The sequence below is a fragment of the Cyanistes caeruleus genome, chromosome 25 (assembly GCF_971803275.1).
Source record: "Cyanistes caeruleus chromosome 25, bCyaCae1.hap1.1, whole genome shotgun sequence".
NCBI lineage: Eukaryota > Metazoa > Chordata > Aves > Passeriformes > Paridae > Cyanistes > Cyanistes caeruleus.
Genome location: NC_141725.1, coordinates 4,607,659 through 4,629,114, shown reverse-complemented (window position 1 = coordinate 4,629,114; position 21,456 = coordinate 4,607,659). Strand labels below are relative to the sequence as shown.

Sequence of the window (21,456 nt, the reverse complement as noted above, 5' to 3'; positions counted from 1 at the left end):
CTCAAAACCCCCAAATCCCCAAACCCCAAATCCCCCAAAACCCCAAAATCCCCAAAACCCCAAATTTCCCAGAACCCCAAACCCCCCAAACCCCAAATCCCCCAGACCCCAAATCCCCCAAAACCCCAAACCCCCCAGACCCCAAATCCCCCAGCAGGGCCCAGCTGCGGCTCCAGCGTTCCACAGGGGACAGGCTCGCGGTGTCCCCTGCTGTCCCCAAGCCCCTCCTCCTGTGACCCAGAGCCCCCCGGGTCCCCTGTCCCCTCTGTGGGGTGACCCCGGACTGTCCCCACCCGGCCCGGGGGGTGACCTCAGGGTGACCCCGGACTGTCCCCACCCGGCTCGGGGGGTGACAGTGACCTCAGGGTGACCAGGGACTGTCCCCACCCGGCCCGGGGGTGACAGTGACCTCAGGGTGACCCCGGACTGTCCCCACCCGGCTCGGGGGGTGACAGTGACCACAGGGTGCCCTGTCCCCTGCCCAGCCTTGTCCCAGGGTCCCCAACTCCGTGGGGACATCCCAGAGTGACCATTCCCTTCCGGCCACCACGGGGAGGGAGGGGACAGGGACAGGGCAGGGACAAGGACAGGGACAGGGACAGGGACAGGGACAGGGACGGGGACGGGGACAGGGACAGGGACAGGGACAGGGACAGGGACAGGGACAGGGACAGGGACAGGGACAGGGACAGGGACAAGGACAGGGACAGGGACAGGGACGGGGACGGGGACAGGGACAGGACAGGGACAGGGACAGGGACAGGGACAGGGACAGGGACAGGGAGGGGACAGGGACAGGGACAGGGACAGGGACAGGGACAGGGACAGGGACAGGGACAGGAACGGGGACAGGGACAGGGACAGGGACAAGGACAGGGACAGGGACAGGGATGGGACAGGGACAGGGACAGGGACAGGGACAGGGACAGGGACAGGGACAGGGACAGGGATGGGACAGGGACAGGGACAGGGACAGGGAGCCACAGATAATTCCTCAACTCCTCATTATTTTTTTAACCGATTCCCAATAAAAGCCACCAAATTCCAGCTTTTCCTCGTCTCGGGGGACGCTCCGCGCTGGGGACAGCCGGAAACCTCAACACCCCCGCGGTCCCCAAGGCGTGCGACATCCCTGTCCCCTGTCCAGCACAAACAAAACTATTCTGGGCCGTGACCTGCGACAAACCTCGGCCCACACGCGACAATTACGGCGTGGCCATCCCCGCCACCGGCCACATCCCGGCACGGCCACCTCCGGAGCGGCTCCGGCTGTCCCCGCGTGTCCCCGCGTGTCCCCTCCGCCATGGACCCCGCCGTGCCCAGGGCCACCCTGAAGGTGCTGGCGCTGTGCGCGGCGCTGCTGCTGCTGGTGGCGGCGGTGACAGTGGCGGTGGCGGTGTCGCTGTGGCGCTCCGAGGCGCTGGGGAAGCTGCGGGGGTGCCGGGAGCGAGCGGCCAACGAGAGCCGGGAGCTCGGGGACCGCCTGGAGGAGCTGGAGCGGCAGCGGGAGAGGCTGGAGAGGGACGGGGACGCGCTGCGCAGGGAGCTGGCGCGGGCACGAGGTGACAGCAGGAGGGACAATGACAGCCTGGTGTCCTGCCGGGAGCGGGCGGTAGGTGGCCGGAGTGGGGTGGGTGGGAAATGGGATGGAAAATGGGATGGGGACACCTCCTGTCCCCTCACCACTGTCCCCTGTCCACGTAGGTGGCCGGAGGGGTGGTGGTGGTGACTTGGGGATGGAAAATGGGCTGGGGACACCTCTTGTCCCCTCACGTCCATCCCCTGTCCACGTAGGTGGCCGGAGGAGGGGCGGGAAATGGGATGGAAAATGGGGTGGGGACACTTCTTGTCCCCTCACCACTGTCCCCTGTCCATGTAGGTGGCCGGAGAATGGGGACAAAGCTGTCCCTGGTCACTTTGGGATGGAAAATGGGATGGGGACACCTCCTGTCCCCTCACCATTGTCCCCTCTCCCCGTAGGTGGCCGGAGAATGGGGACAAAGCTGTCCCTGGTCACTTTGGGATGGAAAATGGGATGGGGACACCTCTTGTCCCCTCACCACTGTCCCCTGTCCTCGTAGGTGGCCGGAGGGGTGGTGGTGGTGATTTTGGGATGGAAAATGGGGTGGGGACACCTCCTGTCCCCTCACCAGTGTCCCTTGTCACCGTAGTGGCTGGAGAATGGGGACAAGGAGGTGCTTGGTCACTTCGGGATGGATAAAGGGATGGGGACACCTCTTGTCCCCTCACCTCCATCCCCTGTCCCTGTAGGTGGCCGGAGGGGTGGGGACAGGGCGGTCCTTGGTCATTTCGGGATGGAAAAAGGGGTGGGGACACCTCTTGTCCCCTCACTGTCCCCGTCCCTCCCTCCCTGTCCGGCAGCCAAGCTCAGGGGGCCGCTCCATCCCTGCGGGAATTCCCACCGGGAAACGGGCACGGCCAGCTGGGGGGGCACGGCCGCCACATCCCTGCAGGGGACACCCCAAAAACGATCCCGGGATCCTCCCGGGGTGGCACAGCCTGCAGGGGACACCCCAAAAACGATCCCGGGATCCTCCCGGGGTGGCACAGCCTGCAGGGGACACCCCAAAAACGATCCAGGCATCCTCCCGGGGTGGCACAGCCTGCAGGGGACACCCCAAAAACGATCCAGGAATCCTCCCGGGGTGGCACAGCCCGCAGGGGACACCCCAAAAACGGTCCAGGAATCCTCCCGGGGTGGCACAGCCTGCAGGGGACACCCCAAAAACGATCCCTGGATGGTCCCGGGGTGGCACAGCCTGCAGGGGACACCCCAAAAACGATCCCGGGATCCTCCCGGGGTGCCACAGCCTGCAGGGGACACCCCAAAAACGATCCCGGGATCCTCCCGGGGTGGCAGAGCCTGCAGGGGACACCCCAAAAATGATCCCTGGATGGTCCCGGCTCTGCTCCGCCCACCCCGCTCCCGGCGGGAGCGGCTATTCCCAGCTATTTCCAGTTATTCCCAGCTATTCCCGGCTATGCCAAGTTATTCCCAGTTATTCCCAGCTATTCCTGGCTATTCCCAGCTATTCCCAGTTATTCCCAGCTATTCCCAACTATTCCCAGCTATTCCCAGCTATTCCCAGTTATTCCCAGTTATTCCCGGTAATTCCCTTCCCGGTAATTCCCGGCCATTCCCATCCCGGTAATTCCCAGCTGTTCCCGGCCGTTCCCGGTTGTTCCCATCCCGGTAATTCCCGGCCGTTCCCGGCCGTTCCCGGTAATTCCCGGCCATTCCCGGTTATTCCCATCCCGGTAATTCCCAGCTGTTCCCGGTTATTCCCATCCCGGTAATTCCCGGCCATTCCCAGCTCTTCCCGGTAATTCCCGGCCGTTCCCGGTTATTCCCATCCCGGTAATTCCCGGCCATTCCCAGCTCTTCCCGGTAATTCCCGGCCATTCCCGGTTATTCCCATCCCGGTAATTCCCGGCCGTTCCCGGCCGTTCCCATCCCGGTAATTCCCGGCCATTCCCGGTAATTCCCGGCCGTTCCCGGCCGTTCCCGGCCGTTCCCATCCCGGTAATTCCCGGCCATTCCCGGCCGTTCCCATTCCGGTAATTCCCGGCCATTCCCGGCCGTTCCTGGTAATTCCCGGCCGTTCCCGGCCGTTCCCATCCCGGTAATTCCCGGCCATTCCCAGCTCTTCCCGGTAATTCCCGGCCGTTCCCGGCCCTTCCCGGTTATTCCCATCCCGGTAATTCCCGGCCATTCCCGGCCATTCCCGGCCGTTCCCGGCCGTTCCCATCCCGGTAATTCCCGCATCCCGCGCTGCAGCTCCCGGGTTTGTCCTTCCCGGGTATTTTTAGCTGCGGTTCCAGCCGGGAAAGCGCCCGGAGGAAGAGCCGGGTCCCGCCGCCCCTCTTGGGCTCATCCGGCTGAACAATGGCCCGGAGAGGTTGGAAAATGTTCCCGTTTCCCGGGCAGGGCCGGGCAGGCTCTTGGAGAGCTGCTGTCCCCTCGCTGCCACCGCCGGTGTCACCCGCGGGGTCACCCCGGCCTGCTGGGACAGGTCACGTCTCCCCCAGGGCCAGATTCCTGCGGGGATTTCGGGATTGTCCCCAAATCTGTGTCCCCAACCCCGTGAGGAACGTGATGGGAGGGGACAGGCACCCAAAGCCACCCCAGGAGCGTGGGGACAGCTTGGGGTGACCTGGGGCTCTCCTGTGTCCCTCATGGCGGAGCCACCCCTTCAGGCATTTCGGGATTGTCCCCAAATCCGTGAAATCCGTGTCCCCACCCCTCCAAGGAACGTGACAGGGACAAAGCCACCAGGACCCAAAGCCACCAGGAGCGTGGGGACAGCGTGGGGACAGCGTGGGGACAGCGTGGGGTGACCTGGGGCTCTCCTGTGCTCCCCACACTCAGGACGAGCCGGGGGTTCCAGGATTGTCCCCAAATCCGTGTCCCCACCCTGGTGAGGAAGATGAGAAGGGGACCCAAGGCCATCTTGGGGACACGGGGTGACAATGCGACAGAGGCGCAGGAGGGCTCTGAGGAGCCGGGGGCTGGGTGGGCGCTGTCCCCACGTGTCCCCTGTCCCCAGGCCAGCCTGGAGGCCAATGTCACCGCGCTGGGGACCGAGCTGGTGGCGCTGCGGCGCGAGCGGGCCGAGCTGGCGGGTGACAAAGCGGCGCTGCAAGGTGAGCTCTGTCCCCGCGAGCCGGGACAGCCGGCGGGGCGCGGGGGGCGCCGGCCCCGGGGTGACGCCGCTGTCGCCGCTGTCCCCAGAGGAGGTGGCGCGGGGCGCGGAGCGGGAGCGGGGGCTGCGGCGGAGGCTGCAGGAGGAGCTGGAGCAGCAGCGGGAGCTGCGGGAGCGCCGGGAGCGCTGCGAGGCGCGACACCGGGAGCTCCAGGACACCCTGTAAGGTCCTTGTGGCTCGGGGACACCCCCTGTCCCTCGGGGACATCCCCCTGTCCCTCGGGGACATCCCCCTGTCCCTCGGGGACACCCCCTGTCCCTTGGGGACATCCCCCTGTCCCTTTGTAACACCCCCTGTCCCTCGGGGGCATCCCCCTGTCCCTCGGGGACATCCCCCTGACCCTTGGGGACATCCCCCTGACCCTCGGGGACATCCCCCTGTCCCTTTGTAACACCCCCTGTCCCTCGGAGACATCCCCCTGACCCTCGGGGACATCCCCCTGTCCCTCGGAGACGTCCCCCTGTCCCTCGGGGACATCCCCCTGTCCCTCGGGGACATCCCCCTGTCCCTTGGGGACACCCACTGTCCCTTGGGGACATCCCCCCTGTCCCTCGGGGACACCCCCTGTTCCTTGGGGACATCCCCATGTCCCTCGGGGACATCCCCCTGTCCCTTGGGGACACCCCGTGTCCCTTGGGGACGTCCCCCTGACCCTCGGGGACATCCCCCTGTCCCTCGGGGACATCCCCCCTGTCCCTTGGGGACACCCCCCTGTAAGGTCCTTGTCACTCTTCGCAGGGTGGGCCACCCCCCCCCCCCCGCCTTGTGACACCCTACCCTGTCCCGTCCCCTCCTCCCCTTGGGGACCCCCCCGAGGGACAGGGCCACCCCCCGACGTGTTCCCGCTGTCCCCACAGCCGGGACTGCGCGGCCGAGGTGGAGGCGCTGCGGCGGCGGGGGAGGGACAGAGGCAGCGGGCGCAGGTGTCCCCCGGCCCGGTACTGGGGGGGACCCGGGGAGGGGGGACAGACCGGGGACAGGGGACAGGAGGAGGGGGACAGCCCTGAGAGGGGGGACAGCCCTGAGAGGGGGGACAGCCCGGGGAGGGGGACAGGAGGAGGGGAAAAGCCCTGAGAGGGGGGACAGGAGGAGGGGGACAGCCCTGAGAGGGGGGACAGCCCGGGGAGGGGGGATAGATCGAGGAGGGGCGACATCCCGGGAAATGGGGACATCCCGGGGAGGGGGACATTACGAGGAGAGGGGACATCCCGGGAAATGGGGACATCCCGGGGAGGTGGCACAACCCAAGGCCTGGGAAATCCCGCAAGGGGCGACATCCTGTCGAGAGGGGACATCCGGAGGAGAGGTGGCACAGCCCAGGGAGTGGGGACATCCCGGGAAGGGGGGACACCCCGAGGAGGGGACAGAGCAAAGAACGGCGGTGTCACTGCCGTTGTCACCCGTGTCCCCAGGGCAGCAGGACCCCGCGCGGGGCTCACTCCGTGTCCCCCCCTTGCAGGAAGGGCTGAGGCCCCGCAGCCCCCGGCCCCGAGCGCCGCATTCCCGGTGCCGCGGGGTCCGGGAGCAGCGGCGGCTCCGGTACCGCAGCGGTTCCGATCCCGCAGAGGCTCCGGTACCGCAGCGGTTCCGGTCCAGCAGCGGCTCCGGTACCGCAGCGGTTCCGATCCCGCAGAGGCTCCGGTACCGCAGCGGCTCCGATCCTGCAGCGGCTCCGGTACCGCAGCGGTTCCGATCCTGCAGCGGTTCCGATCCTGCAGCGGCTCCGGTACCGCAGCGGCTCCGATCCCGCAGAGGCTCCGGTACCGCAGCGGTTCCGATCCTGCAGCGGTTCCGATCCCGCAGCGGCTCCGATCCCTCAGCGGCTCCGATCCTGCAGAGGCTCCAGTACCGCAGCGGCTCCGATCCTGCAGCGGTTCCGATCCCGCAGAGGCTCCGGTACCGCAGCGGTTCCGATCCCGCAGCGGTTCCGATCCCGCAGAGGCTCCGATCCTGCAGCGGTTCCGATCCCGCAGAGGCTCCGGTACCGCAGCGGTTCCGATCCCGCAGCGGTTCCGGTCCAGCAGCCCGGGGAGCGCTGGGGGTGGGACACGGGTCCTGATCCCTCCGTGACCCCTGATCCCTCCGTGATCCCTGATCCCTCCGTGACCCCTGATCCCTCTGTGATCCCTGATCTCTCTGTGATCCCTGATCTCTCTGTGATCCCTGATCCCTCGGTGATTCCTGATCCCACTGTGATCCCTGATCCCTCGGTGATTCTAGGCCCCATCCCGTGTCCCGATCCCATCCTGTGCCCTGATCCCACAGTGGCTCCCGATCCCGATCCCAATCCCACCGTGTCCCCATCCCGATCCCGATCCCAATCTCGATCCCGATCCTGATCCCCATCCCCATCCCCATCCCCATCCCGTTCCCAATCCCGATCCTGTTCCCGATCCCGATCCCCTGCGGTGCCATCCCATGTCCCGATCCCGATCCCGTGTCCCCATCCTGATCCCGATCCTGTTCCTGATCCCGATCCCCATCCCCATCCCAATCCCCATCCCAATCCTGATCCCATTCCCGATCCCGATCCCGATCCCGATCCCGATCCCGATCCCGATCCCGTGTCCCACCCCCGCCGTGTCCCGTTCCCGATCCCGATCCCGATCCCGATCCCGATCCCGATCCCGATCCCGTGTCCCACCCCCGCCGTGTCCCGTTCCCATCCCGCAGCGGGCACAGCGCGGTCCCTTTCCCGCTTTTGGGGCACTTTCAGCTCATCCCGGACAGTTTTCCTTGGAATCCGCCCCGGGAGTCCCCTCCACGCCCGCCGCGCTCCAGACCCCGGCAGCACCGGCAGTTCCGGGAAGATTGGGAATTAAAGCTGCGCTGCTGGCAGGGACATCTCCCTGTGCCACCATCCCGCTGTCCCCTGTCCCCAGCTGTCCCCTCCCCGCACCCCAATGTCCCCAGAAACTCCAGGGATTTCTCCCAGCCCGGATCCCAACGGCTCTGACCCCAAAACACCCGGGGGGGCGGGATTGGGGGTCACAGAGCCACCCCCGTGTCGTGGTGTCACCTTCCTGTCGTGGTGCCACCCCCCGTGTCGTGGTGTCACCCCCGGTGTCGTGGTGCCACCCCCCGTGTCGTGGTGCCACCCCCCCCATGTCGTGGTGTCACCCCCCCCGTGTCGTGGTGCCACCTTCCTGTCGTGGTGCCACCCCCCGTGTCGTGGTGTCACCCCTCCCATGTCGTGGTGCCACCCCTCCCATGTCGTGGTGTCACCCCCCCGTGTCGTGGTGTCACCCCTCCCATGTCGTGGTGTCACCCCCGGTGTCGTGGTGTCACCCCCCCGTGTCGTGATGCCACCCCCCCCGTGTCGTGGTGCCACCCCCCGTATCGTGGTGTCACCTCCCTGTCGTGGTGTCACCCCCCCCGTGTCGTGGTGTCACCCCCCCCGTGTCGTGGTGCCACCTTCCTGTCGTGGTGCCACCCCCGTGTCGTGGTGTCACCCCTCCCATGTCGTGGTGTCACCCCTCCCATGTCGTGGTGTCACCCCCGTGTCGTGGTGCCACCCCTCGTGTCGTGGTGTCACCCCTCCCATGTCGTGGTGCCACCCCCGGTGTCGTGGTGCCACCCCCCGTGTCGTGGTGTCACCCCCCTGTCGTGATGCCACCCCCCTGTCTTGATGCCACCCCCCCCCCGTCGTGGTGTCACCCTCCGTGTCGTGGTGCCACCCCCGGTGTGTCCCCGCACGGGGACATCGCTGCCGCGGTGGCTCCGGGATGAATTTGGAGCCGTGTCCCCATCCCGATCCCGGTCCCCTCGGGCTTGGGGACACCTCGGGGACATGGAGGGGACTCGGGCTTGGGGACACCTCGGGGACATGGAGGGGACTCGGGCTTGGGGACACCTTGGGGACATGGAGGGGACTCGGGCTTGGGGACACCTCGGGGACATGGAGGGGACTCGGGCTTGGGGACACCTCGGGGACATGGAGGGGACTCGGGCTTGGGGACACTTTGGGGACATGGAGGGGACTCCGGCGTTCGGGGTGGGATGGCTGAAGGACGCGGGGGGGGGGAGGGGACACTCCCCTTTTGTCCCTCAGTGTCGCCTCAGCCCGGGGGTCTGGGGGTGACCACGGCCACTGTCACCTTGTCCCCATCCCGTGGGAATGTCGCGACCCCCCAACCCTGCAGGATGCCCGGGGGTGTCCGCGGGTGTCCGGGGGTGTCCCCAGGGTGTCCGGGGGTGTCCAAGGGGTGTCCGGGGATGTCCGGGGGGTGTCCGGGGGTGTCCAGGGATGCCCGGGGGTGTCCAAGGGGTGTCCGGGGGTGTCCGGGGATGTCCGGGGGGTGTCCGGGGGTGTCCGAGGATGTCCGGAGATGTCCGGGGGTGTCCGGTGGTGTCCAGGGGGTGTCCGGGGGTGTCCAAGGGGTGTCCAAGGGGTGTCCGGAGATGTCCGGGGGTGTCCGGGGGTGTCCGGGGGTGTCCAAGGGGTGTCCGGGGGGTGTCCAGGGATGCCCGGGGATGCCCGGGGGTGTCCGGGGGCTGTCCAGGGACGCCCGGGGGTGTCTGGGAAGTGTCCGGGGGGCTCGGGGGTGTCCGGGGGTGTCCGGAGATGTCCGGGGGTGTCCGGGGGTGTCCGGGGGTGTCTGAGGGGTGTCCAGGGATGCCCGGGGATGTCCGGAGATGTTCGGGGATGTCCGGGGGTGTCCGGTGGTGTCCAGGGGGTGTCCGGGGGTGTCCAAGGGGTGTCCAAGGGGTGTCCGGGGGTGTCCGGGGGTGCCCAGGGGGTGTCCAGGGATGCCCGGGGGTGTCTGGGAGGTGTCCGAGGGTGTCCGGGGGTTTCCAGGGATGCCCGGCGGTGTCCGGGGGGCTCGGGGGGCGGCGGTGACCCCTGGCCGGTGGCTGTTTCCTGCCCTGGCTGCCCCGCGTTCCCCGGGGACCGGGAAGTGTCTGCGATGGCCCCGCCGGTGTCGCTGCCGGAGCCGCTCTCAGCTACCGCCGCTTCCTTTTCCTGAGCTGCAAATAACAGTGAGTCACCCGCGGCCCCCCCGAGTGACACTGCCACCCCCGAGTGACACTGCCACCCCCCCGAGGGGACACTGCCGCCCCCCGAAGGGACACTGCCACCCCCCGAGGGGACACTGCCACCCCTGACCGCCCCCGAGGGGACACTGCCACCCCCGAGTGACACTGCCACCCCCGAGTGACACTGCCACCCCCCCGAGTGACACTGCCACCCCCCGAGGGGACACTGCCACCCCTGACCCCCCCCGAGGGGACACTGCCACCCCCCGAGTGACACTGCCACCCCCCCGAGGGGACACTGCCACCCCTGACCGCCCCCCGAGGGGACACTGCCACCCCCCGAGGGGACACTGCCACCCCCGAGTGACACTGCCACCCCCGAGTGACACTGCCACCCCCCGAGGGGACACTGCCACCCCCGAGTGACACTGCCACCCCCGAGTGACACTGCCACCCCCCGAGGGGACACTGCCACCCCCCGAGTGACACTGCCACCCCCCGAGGGGACACTGCCACCCCCCGAGTGACACTGCCACCCCCCGAGGGGACACTGCCACCCCTGACCGCCCCCCGAGGGGACACTGCCACCCCCGCGAGTGACACTGCCACCCCCCGAGTGACACTGCCACCCCCCGAGGGGACACTGCCACCCCTGACCCCCCCCCGAGGGGACACTGCCACCCCCCGAGGTGACACTGCCATCCCCCGAGGGGACACTGCCACCCCCCGAGTGACACTGCCACCCCCCCGAGGGGACACTGCCACCCCCCGAGGGGACACTGCCACCCCTGACCGCCCCCCGAGGGGACACTGCCACCCCCCGAGTGACACTGCCATCCCCCGAGGGGACACTGCCACCCCCCGAGGGGACACTGCCACCCCCGAGTGACACTGCCACCCCCCGAGGGGACACTGCCACCCCTGACCCCCCCCGAGGGGACACTGCCACCCCTGACCGCCCCCCGAGGGGACACTGCCATCCCCCCGAGGGGACACTGCCACCCCTGACAGCCCCCCGAGGGGACACTGCCATCCCCCCGAGGTGACACTGCCATCCCCCGAGGGGACACTGCCACCCCCCGAGGGGACACTGCCACCCCTGACCCCCCCCGAGGGGACACTGCCACCCCCCGAGGGGACACTGCCACCCCCGAGTGACACTGCCACCCCTGCCCGCCCCGAGGGGACACTGCCACCCCTGACCCCCCCCGAGGGGACACTGCCATCCCCACAGACCCCCCCCCATTCCCAAATTAACCCCCCCAATTAACGCCCGGCCGTAATTACCCATCCCCACACCGTGGGAACGCTGCTCCCGGTTCGGGAATGCCATTCCCAGTTTGGGAATTCCGTTCCCAGTTCAGGAGCTCCATTCCCAGTTCGGGAGCTCTGTTCCCAGTTCGGGATCGCCATTCCCAGTTTGGGAGTTCCGTTCCCAGTTCGGGAATTCCGTTCCCAGTTCAGGAGCTCCGTTCCCAGTTCGGGAGCTCAGTTCCCAGTTCGGGAATTCCGTTCCCAGTTCGGGAATTCCGTTCCCAGTTCGGGAATTCCGTTCCCAGTTCGGGAATTCCGTTCCCAGTTCGGGAGCTCCATTCCCAGTTCGGGAGCTCCATTCCCAGTTCGGGAGCTCAGTTCCCAGTTCGGGATCGCCATTCCCAGTTCCCCTCCCCATCCCAAACCCCCGAGCAGGGCGGGGGGGGCCGCTCTGGGCACCCTGAGATGATTTGGGATTTGGGATTTGGGATTTGGGGTTTGGGATTTGGGGTTTGGGATTTGGGATTTGGGATTTGGGATTTGGGATTTGGGATTTGGGGTTTGGAATTTGGGGTTTGGGATTTGGGGTCTGGGATTTGGGGGTTGAGATTTGGGATTTGGGGTTTGGGATTTGGGGTTTGGGGTTTGGGATTTGGGGTTTGGGATTTGGGATTTGGGATTTGGGATTTGGGATTTGGGATTTGGTACTTGGTATTTGGGATTTGGGGTTTGGGATTTGGGGTTTGGGATTTGGGGTCTGGGGTTTGGCATTTGGAATTTGGGGTTTGGGGTTTGGGGTTTGGCATTTGGAATTTGGGGTTTGGGATTTGGGGTTTGGGATTTGGGATTTGGGATTTGGGGTTTGGGATTTGGGATTTGGGGTTTGGGATTTGGGATTTGGAATTTGGGGTTTGGGATTTGGGGTTTGGGGTTTGGGATTTGGGATTTGGGGTTTGGGATTTGGGATTTGGGATTTGGGGTTCGGGGTTTGGGGTGTGGGATTTGGGATTTGGGGTTTGGGGTTGGGGGTTTGGGATTTGGGGGCTGAGATTTGGGATTTGGGGTTTGGGATTTGGGATTTGGGATTTGGGGGCTGAGATTTGGGATTTGGGGTTTGGGGTTTGGGGTTTGGGGTTTGGGATTTGGGATTTGGGGTTTGGGGTTTGGGGTTTGGGATTTGGGGTTTGGGGTTTGGGGTTTGGGGTTTGGGGTTTGGGTTTGGGGTTTGGGATTTGGGATTTGGGATTTGGGGTTTTGGATTTGGGGTTTGGGATTTGGGATTTGGGGTTTGGAGTTTGGGATTTGGGATTTGGGATTTGGGATTTGGGGTTTGGGATTTGGGATTTGGGATTTGGGGTTTGGGGTTTGGGATTTGGGATTTGGGATTTGGGGTTTGGGATTTGGGATTTGGGGTTTGGAGTTTGGGATTTGGGATTTGGGGTTTGGGATTTGGGATTTGGGGTTTGGGGTTTGGGATTTGGGATTTGGGGTTTGGGGTTTGGGGTTTGGGGTTTGGGGTTTGGAATTTGGGGTTTGGGGTTTGGGATCCCTCCCTCTGGAAGCGCCCCCAGGGACCCCGCGCTGTCCCCCCCGCCCGGCCCGGGGGTCTCGGGGGTCTCCCCCGGGGGTCCCGGGGGGGTCGGGCCGGACGCGCCGCTGCCCTTTGCACAGGATGCGGCCGCAGGAAAATCCAACTTTCCTGGAAACCCGCTTGAAAGCGGATCCAAGGATGCCGGGAAGGGCAGGAGCAGCTCCCGGTCCCGCCGCCCGCCGTCCCCACCCCGCATTCCCGCCGGGATCATCCCTGGAATTCCCGTGCCGGGATTCCAGGGAGGGAAGGATTGGAATCCCGTTTTTCCAGCCCCCTCTCCGCTCCTGGAACAACCCCAGCGCCCCGATAACCCGGCGGGATGGAATTCCCTGGAATTCCCTGGAATAATTCCCGGAATTTTGGAGCAAAAGATAATTCCAGGCAATTCCAGGGACGCGCCGGGCACCGAAGTGAGATGGAAGGAACGGAATTCCATTCTTTTTTCTCCACTCCAGGGACAACCCCAGCTATCCCCGATCCCCTGGATAACCTGGATGATCCCTGGAATTCCCGCACCGGGAATTCCGGAGCGGGACACAATCCCAGACAATCCCAGGGAAGCGCTGGGCACCCACAGAGGGCACGGGGAACAAAATCCCAGGATTTTCCTCCCCATCTCCGGGAGCAACAAGCTCCAGGAACAGAAGCTGCGCCCTGATAACCCGGAGGGATCGAATTCCCGTGAATTTGGGGTGGGAGAGAATTCCCGAAGTGGGATGGAGAAATGGAATCTCAGGTTTTTTCCCTCTCTCCACCCCAGGAATAAAAAGTTCAGCTCCAGCAGAAGCTGCGCCCTGATAACCCGGCGGGATCGAATTCCCGGGAGTGGGAATTTGGGGTGGGAAAGAATTCCAGGGGTGCGTCGGGCACCGAAATGGGATGGGGAAATGGAATCCCATTTTCCACCCCCATCTCCAGGAACAACAACCCCAACTCCAAGAGAAGCTGCGCCCTGATAACCCAGAGGGATGGAATTCCCACACTGGGAGTGGGAATTTGGGGTTGGAGACAATTCCCGAAGTGGGATGGAGAAATGGAATCCCATTTTTTTCCCCCCATCTCCAGGAACAACAATCCAAACTCCAGCAGAGGCTGTGCCCTGATAACCCGGAGGGATCGAATTCCCACACCGGGAGTGGGAATTTGGGAAGGGAGAGAATTCCCGAAATGGGATGGAGAAATGGAATCCCATTTTTTTTCCCCCATCTCCAGGAACAACAATCCAAACTCCAGCAGGGGCTGTGCCCTGATAACCCAGAGGGATCGAATTCCCACGAATTTGGGATGGGAGAGAATTCCCGAAGTGGGATGGAGAAATGGAACCCCATTTTTCTCCCCCCATCTCCAGGAACAACAGCCCCAGCTCCAAGAGAAGCTGCGCCCTGATAACCCAGAGGGATCGAATTCCCACGAATTTGGGATGGGAGAGAATTCCCGAAATGGGATGGAGAAATGGAATCCCATTTTTTTCCCCCCATCTCCAGGAACAACAATCCAAACTCCAGCAGGGGCTGTGCCCTGATAACCCAGAGGGATGGAATTCCCACACCGGGAGTGGGAATTTGGGGTTGGAGACAATTCCCGAAATGGGATGGAGAAATGGAATCCCATTTTTCTCCCCCCATCTCCAGGAACAGAAGCTGTGCCCTGATACCCGGCGGGTCCCCGGGGCAGGGATCGAATTCCTGGGAGTGGGAATTTGGGGTTGGAGACAATTCCCGAAGTGGGATGGAGAAATGGAATCCCATTTTTTTTTCCCCATCTCCAGGAACAACAATCCAAACTCCAGCAGAGGCTGTGCCCTGATAACCCGGTGGGATGGAATTCCCACACCGGGAGTGGGAATTTGGGGTGGGAAAGAATTCCCGAAGTGGGATGCAGAAAAGGAATCCCATTTTCCACCCCCATCTCCAGGAACAACAACCCCAACTCCAAGAGAAGCTGCGCCCTGATAACCCGGAGGGATGGAATTCCCACGAATTTGGGGTGGGAGAGAATTCCCGAAATGGGATGGAGAAATGGAATCCCATTTTTCTCCCCCCATCTCCAGGAACAGAAGCTGTGCCCTGATAACCCGGCGGGTCCCCGGGGCAGGGATCGAATTCCCGGGAGTGGGAATTTGGGGTTGGAGACAATTCCCGAAATGGGATGGAGAAATGGAATCCCATTTTTTTTCCCCCATCTCCAGGAACAACAACCCCAACTCCAGCAGAGGCTGTGCCCTGATAACCCGGCGGGATGGAATTCCCGGGAGTGGGAATTTGGGAAGGGAGACAACTCCCGAAGTGGGATGGAGAAAAGAAATCCCATTTTTTTTCCCCCCCATCTCCAGGAACAACAATCCAAACTCCAGCAGGGGCTGTGCCCTGATAACCCGGAGGGATCGAATTCCCACGAATTTGGGGTTGGAGACAATTCCCGAAGCGGGATGGAGAAATGGAATCCCATTTTTCTCCCCCCATCTCCAGGAACAGCAGCCCCAGCTCCAGCAGAAGCTGCGCCCTGATAACCCGGCGGGTCCCCGGAGCATCCGGCACGGCAGGAAGGAGCCGACGGGAGGAAATATTAAATCCAGCGATATAAACATCGGGAGCAGCTCCGCCCCAACGCGGCCCCCCTGAAAAGCGGGGTCCGGGCGGGGTGGGGCCGCCAGAGCCCGGGCGAGGATGGAGAAGAGCAGCTTCGCCATGGCCAAATTCGGTTTGGAGCCCAAGGAGGCGATGCCCAAGCGCGACTGCGGTTTTTACCTGAAATACATTTTCCTTTTCACCTCGCTGATCCAATTCCTGATCATCCTGGGGCTCGTGCTTTTCATGGTGTACGGGAACGCGCAGGCGGGCACCGACACCCACCTGAGGCTGCTGGAGGAGCAGGTGCAGAGCCACTACCGCAGGATTGTCACCCTGGGTGCCACCAACGCCAACCTCAGCCGCGCCCTCAACGCCACCCTCAAGGACAAGGAGAAGCTCCAGGGGCTGGCGCTGAAGGCGCAGAAGGAGCTGGAGAGGTGTAACAGCAGCCAGGCTTCCAGCGGCCTCCCGCAGGTGAACCCCGGGATTTGGGGAGGGATGGGAATCCCCAGCCCCGAGGTGGAGGCGGTGGAGCCCGCGAGTCCCCGCGGGTGGCGGTGCCCGGGGGGGTTTGGGCAAGGCGGGTTGGGATTTTGGGGTTTTCTTCTTCGTCCTCTTCCTGTTGTTCCTCTGGAGGTCTCGCTGGGGGATGCTGGGGATCCTTTTGGGGTGTTCTGATCCCTTCCTCATCCTCTTCCTCCTTTCTCCCTCTCCTCCTCATCCTCCCCAGAGTCCGGAGCTCTCCCGGCGCGCACCAGGGGGGTCCTTTTGGGGTGTTCTGATCCCTTCCTCCTCCTCCTCCTCCTCCTCCTCCTCCTCCTCCTCCTCCTCCTCCTCCTCCTCCTCCTCCTCCTCCCCCCCAGGCTCTTTGTCCCCTGTGGGGACCGGGATGATGCCCGGGGGTGTTTTTGGGGTGTTCTTATCCCTTCCTCATCCTCCTCCTCCTCCTCTCTTCCCCGTGGAGCCCTCGCGGAGCCCACGAGGGATGCTGGGGATTCTTTTGGGGTGTTCTGATCCCTCTCTTCCTCCTCTTCCTCCTCTTCCTCCTTCTCCCTCTCCTCCTCATCCTCCCCAGAGCCCGGAGCTCTCCCGGCGCGCACCAGGGGGATCCTTCTGGGGTGTTCTGATCCCTTCCTTCCTCCTCCTCCTCCTCTTCCTCCTCCTTTTCCCTCTCCTCCTCATCCTCCCCAGCCCCTGGAGCTTTCCCAGAGCTCCTGAAGTGGTGCCGGGGGGTCCTTTTGGGGTGTTCTGATCCCTTCCTCTTCCTCCTCCTCATCCTCCGGGCTCTCCCTGGGACCGGACGATGCCCGGGAGTGTTTTTGGGGTGTCCTGACCCCCCTCTTCCTCCTCCTCCTCCTCCTCCTCCTCCTCCTCCTCCTCCTCCTCCTCCTCCTCCTCCTCCTCCTCCTCCTCCTCCTCCTCCTCTTCCTCCTCTTCCTCCCGTCCCCCTGGAGCTCCCGCAGAGCCCACGAGGGATGCCGGGGATCCTTTTGGGGTGTTCTGACCCTTCCTCCTCCTCCTCCTCCTCCTCCTCCTCCTCCTCCTCCTCCCCGGGCTCTCTGTCCCCTGTGGGGGCCGGGATGATGCTCGGGGGTGTTTTTGGGGTGTCCTGACCCTTCCTCCTCCTCCTCCTCTTCCTCCCGCCCAGCTGCAGCAGCTCGTGTACCAGCAGGTGAGGTTGGCCGAGTGCCAGATGACCGCCACCCTCATCAACACCTCCTGCAGCGGTGAGAGAAACCCCCAGCCCCAAAATCCCCCGGGGACCCCTCCCCACCCTCCTGGGAACCCTCAGAACGCCCTGAGAGCCTCCAAAACCCCCTGAGAGCCCCCAAAACCCCCTGAGAGCCCCCAAAACCCCCTGAGGGCCCTCAAAACCCCCTCCCCACCTTCCTGGGAACCCTCAGAACCCCCTGAGAGCCCCCAAAACCCCCTGAGGGCCCCCAAAACCCCCTCCCCACCCTTCTGGGAACCCTCAGAACCCCCTGAGGACCCCCGGAACCCCCTCAGGGCCCCCAAAACCCCTTGAGGGCCCCCCAAACCCCCTCCCCACCCTCCTAGGAACCCCCAGCACCCCCTGAGGACCCCCAGGACCCCCTCCCCACCATCCTGGGAACCTCCAGAATCCCCTGAGGACCCCCAGAACCCCCTTCCCACCTTCCTGAGGACTCCCAGCACCCCCTGAGGACCCCCAGGACCCCCTCCCCACCCTCCTGGGAACCTCCAGAATCCCCTGAGGACCCCCAGAACCCCCTTCCCACCTTCCTGAGGACTCCCAGCACCCCCTGAGGACCCCCAGGACCCCCTCCCCACCATCTTGGGAACCTCCAGAATCCCCTGAGGACCCCCAGGACCCCCTTCCCATCCCCCTTGACAACTCCATACCACTCACAGCCATCACCCCAAACCATTCACGGCACCCAAACCCCCCCCCAGACCCCCAAACCCGCCCGGAACCCAAACCCCATCCCCAAAAAACTCCTGCTGCGCTTCCCCCCAAGCCGAGAAGCTGCAGCTGCGGCAGCAGCTGGACCGGGCCGGCTCATCCCAGAAAAGCCTGGAGGAAAGCGGCCGGCAGAGCCAGGCCGGGCTGGCCAAAGCCAGCCAGGAGAGGGACAGGTGCCAGCAGGAGCTGCAGAGCGCCAGGGCCGAGGGGGATCTCAGCAGGATGGAGCTGCAGCTGCAGAGACACGAGTGCCGCGCCCTCCAGAGCGACATGAACAACAAATTCCCCCGGATCTCGGAGCAGGTGAAGCAGCTCCAGTGCGGAGAAGCGGAGAGCGAGCTGAAGCAGCTGCGGGAGCGAGCCCTGGCGCTCCTCAGGGAGCACCAGGAGAGGGATTCCCAGTACATCTGGAAAAGCCGCTGCGAGCTGAACGTGCAGCAGTGCCAGCTCAACTGCTCCCGGGAAACGCAGGAGCTCAGGAACAGGATCCAGGAGCTGGAGAAGAGGGAGAAGGATGGGCTGGAGGAGAGGAAGAGGCTGGAGCAGGAGAAGGAGAAGGTGGGGAAGGAGCTGGAGGAGAAGAGGAAGGAGGCGGCGGCGCAGGCGGAGTCGCTGAGGGAGCAGCTCGGGGTCTGCATGGGAACCAAGGTGGGGACAGGGGTGTGAGTGTGGGGTGTGGGGTGTGGGGTGTGGGATATGGGGTGTGGGGTTTGGGGTGTGGGGTGTGGGGTGTGGGGTGTGGGATATGGGATATGGGGTGTGGGATATGGGATATGGGATATGGGATATGGGATATGGGATATGGGATATGGGATATGGGATATGGGATATGGGGTGTGGGATGTGGGATATGGGCTGTGGGATATGGGATATGGGATATGGGATGTGGGGTGTGGGATATGGGATGTGGGATATGGGATGTGGGGTGTGGGATATGGGATGTGGGATATGGGGTGTGGGATGTGGGATATGGGATGTGGGATATGGGGTGTGGGGTATTGGGGATGGGGGACTGGGGACATGGCATGGGACATTTTTTCCTTCTTGACACCTGGATTTGGTTTGTATGGGAAATTTCCCTCTGCCCGGTGCCATCCCTGACCCCTGCCCAGTGTCCCCACTGCCCGGTGTCCCCCTGACCCCTGCCCGGTGTCCCTGGTGTCCCCCCTGACCCCTGCCCGGTGTCCCCGCTGCCCCCCCAGATGCCCCACCTGGAGCTGCCGGGCTCACGGGGGCTGGGCAGCGCCGCCCGCTCCGGCTCCTTCTCCGGCCCCGGCTCCTACATGGAATTCCTGCGGAACCCGGCCACGCTGGGCACCATGGGTGAGTCCTGCTGGCACTGGGACACTCGGGGAGGGGTCACTGTGTCCCCCCCGGTGCCTGTCCCATCCTGTCCCAGTCCCATCACATCCCAGTTCCATCCCGTCCCAATCCCATTTCCATCCCATCCTATCCCAATCCCATGGATTCTATCCTAACCCCATGAATCCCATGGATCCCATGGATCCCATCCCAATCCCATGAATCCCATGGATCCCATGCAATCCCATGGATCCCATCCCAATCCCATCCCAACCCCATGGATCCCATCCAATCCCAGTCCCGTGGATTCCATCCCAATCTAATCCCATCCCAACCCCATTTCCATCCCATCCCATCCTATCCCAATCCCATGGATTCCATCCCAATTCCATCCCAACCCCATGGATCCCACGGATCCCATCCCAATCCCGTGGATCCAATCCCAATCCCACGGATCCCATCCCAACCCTATGGATCCCATCCCCATCCCATGGATCCCATCCCAACCCCACGGATCCCATGGATCCCATCCCAACCCTATGGATCCCATGGATCCAATCCCAATCCCGTGGATCCAATCCCAACCCCACAGATCTCATCCCAATCCCACGGATCCCACGGATCCCATCCCAACCCTATGGATCCCATGGATCCCATCCCAATCCAATGGATCCTATCCCAATCCCACTGATCCAATCCCAACCCCACGGATCTCATGGATCCAATCCCATGGATCCAATCCCACAGATCCCACGGATCCCATCCCAACCCCACGGATCCCATCCCAACCCTATGGATCCCATGGATCCCATCCCAACCCTATGGATCCCATGGATCCAATCCCAACCCCACGGATCCCATCCCAACCCCACGGATCCCATCCCAATCCCACGGATCCCATGGATCCCATCCCAACCCCATGGATCCCACGGATCCCACAGATCCCATCCCAATCCCACTGATCCCATCCCAACCCTATGGATCCCATGGATCCCATCCCAATCCAATGGATCCTATCCCAATCCCACGGATCCCATCCCAATCCCATGGATCCCATCCCAACCCTATGGATCCCACGGATCCCACGGATCCCATCCCAATCCCACGGATCCCATCCCAACCCCATGGATCCCACGGATCCCACGGATCCCATCCCCGTTCCCGCAGGGAAGAAGAACCTGGAGGAGGTCCAGCAGATGCTGCAGGTGGTGGAGCAGCTCATGGCCACCCTCAAGAGCCCCAGGTGAGGGGACACAGGTGACACCGGGCCACCCTCCCCGGGACCCGCCCCCCGCCTGACCCCGTTTTTCCCGCAGCGGATAACATCCAGGAAAACCCCCGGGAAAAGCAGGAGCCGCCCAGGAAGTGCCTCCCGCAGCACGGATGGCAGAGCCCGCCCAGGGCCACCCTCCCGCTGTCCCCGTGTCCCCAAAGCCACCCCGCCTGTCCCCTCGGGTGTACCCCCGCCTCCCGGCTGGAGCGGGACAACAGCCGGCCCCGAATTCCGGGACAACTCGCCAGAATGTGTGCGTGGAAATCCATGGGAAAAGCGGGATGGGGAGCGGGAATTCCATCCCGAGGGGCTGGAAACGCCCGAGGAGGACGAGGAGGAGGAGGGACAGGGATGTCCTTGTCCCCAGAGGAAGAGGGACCGCGCTGTCCTTGTCCCCTGCCTCTGAATTTCAGCACAACTCACTGGTTGTGCGGACGGAAATCCATGGAAAAATCGGGATGGGGAGCGGGAATTCCATCCCGAGGGGCTGGAAACGCCCGAGGAGGAGGAGGAGGAGGGACAGGGATGTCCTTGTCCCCAGAGGAAGAGAGACCGCGATGTCCTTGTCTCCCCGGCCCCCCCGGAGCGGGGCAGGGATTAATTCCCAGGATTTATTCCCGGGATTTATTCCCAGGATTTATTCCCAGGATTCATTCCCAGGATTCATTCCCAGGATTCATTCCCAGGATTCATTCCCAGGATTTATTCCCGAGGTTTATTCCCGGGATTTATTCCCGAGATTTATTCCCGGGATTTATTCCCAGGATTCATTCCCAGGATTTATTCCCAGGATTTATTCCCAGGATTCATTCCCAGGATTTATTCCCGGGATTTATTCCCGGGATTCATTCCCAGGATTCATTCCCAGGATTTATTCCCGGGATTCATTCCCAGGATTTATTCCCGGGATTCATTCCCAGGATTCATTCCCAGGATTTATTCCCGAGATTTATTCCCGGGATTTATTCCCAGGATTTATTCCCGGGATTCATTCCCAGGATTCATTCCCAGGATTTATTCCCGGGATTCATTCCCAGGATTTATTCCCGAGATTTATTCCCAGGATTTATTCCCGGGATTTGTTCCCATGATTTATTCCCAGGATTCATTCCCAGGATTTATTCCCAGGATTCATTCCCAGGATTTATTCCCGAGGTTTATTCCCAGGATTCATTCCCAGGATTTATTCCCAGGATTCATTCCCAGGATTTATTCCCGAGGTTTAGTCCCAGGATTCATTCCCAGGATTTATTCCCAGGATTCATTCCCAGGATTCATTCCCAGGATTTATTCCCAGGATTCATTCCCAGGATTTATTCCC

The 21,456-nt window shown here is 63.4% G+C and overlaps 2 protein-coding genes across 2 annotated transcripts; both read left to right on the top strand.

Annotated features, from left to right (window-relative positions):
* The first annotated feature begins 1,005 nt into the window (after nt 1-1,005).
* Nucleotides 1,006-15,168, top strand: CCDC194 (coiled-coil domain containing 194). The gene is made up of 6 exons (XM_086862344.1): nt 1,006-1,612; nt 4,569-4,665; nt 4,754-4,886; nt 5,583-5,663; nt 6,359-6,485; nt 15,022-15,168. Exons 1-6 carry the CDS (start codon nt 1,304-1,306, stop codon nt 15,166-15,168), a joined length of 894 nt encoding a protein of 297 aa, XP_086718470.1. The 5' UTR covers nt 1,006-1,303.
* Nucleotides 15,115-20,382, top strand: PLVAP (plasmalemma vesicle associated protein). Its single transcript, XM_086862658.1, has 6 exons — nt 15,115-15,591; nt 16,766-16,844; nt 17,616-18,208; nt 18,763-18,883; nt 20,030-20,105; nt 20,179-20,382. Exons 1-6 carry the CDS (start codon nt 15,214-15,216, stop codon nt 20,183-20,185), a joined length of 1,254 nt encoding a protein of 417 aa, XP_086718784.1. The 5' UTR covers nt 15,115-15,213; the 3' UTR covers nt 20,186-20,382.
* The last annotated feature ends 1,074 nt before the right edge of the window (nt 20,383-21,456 follow it).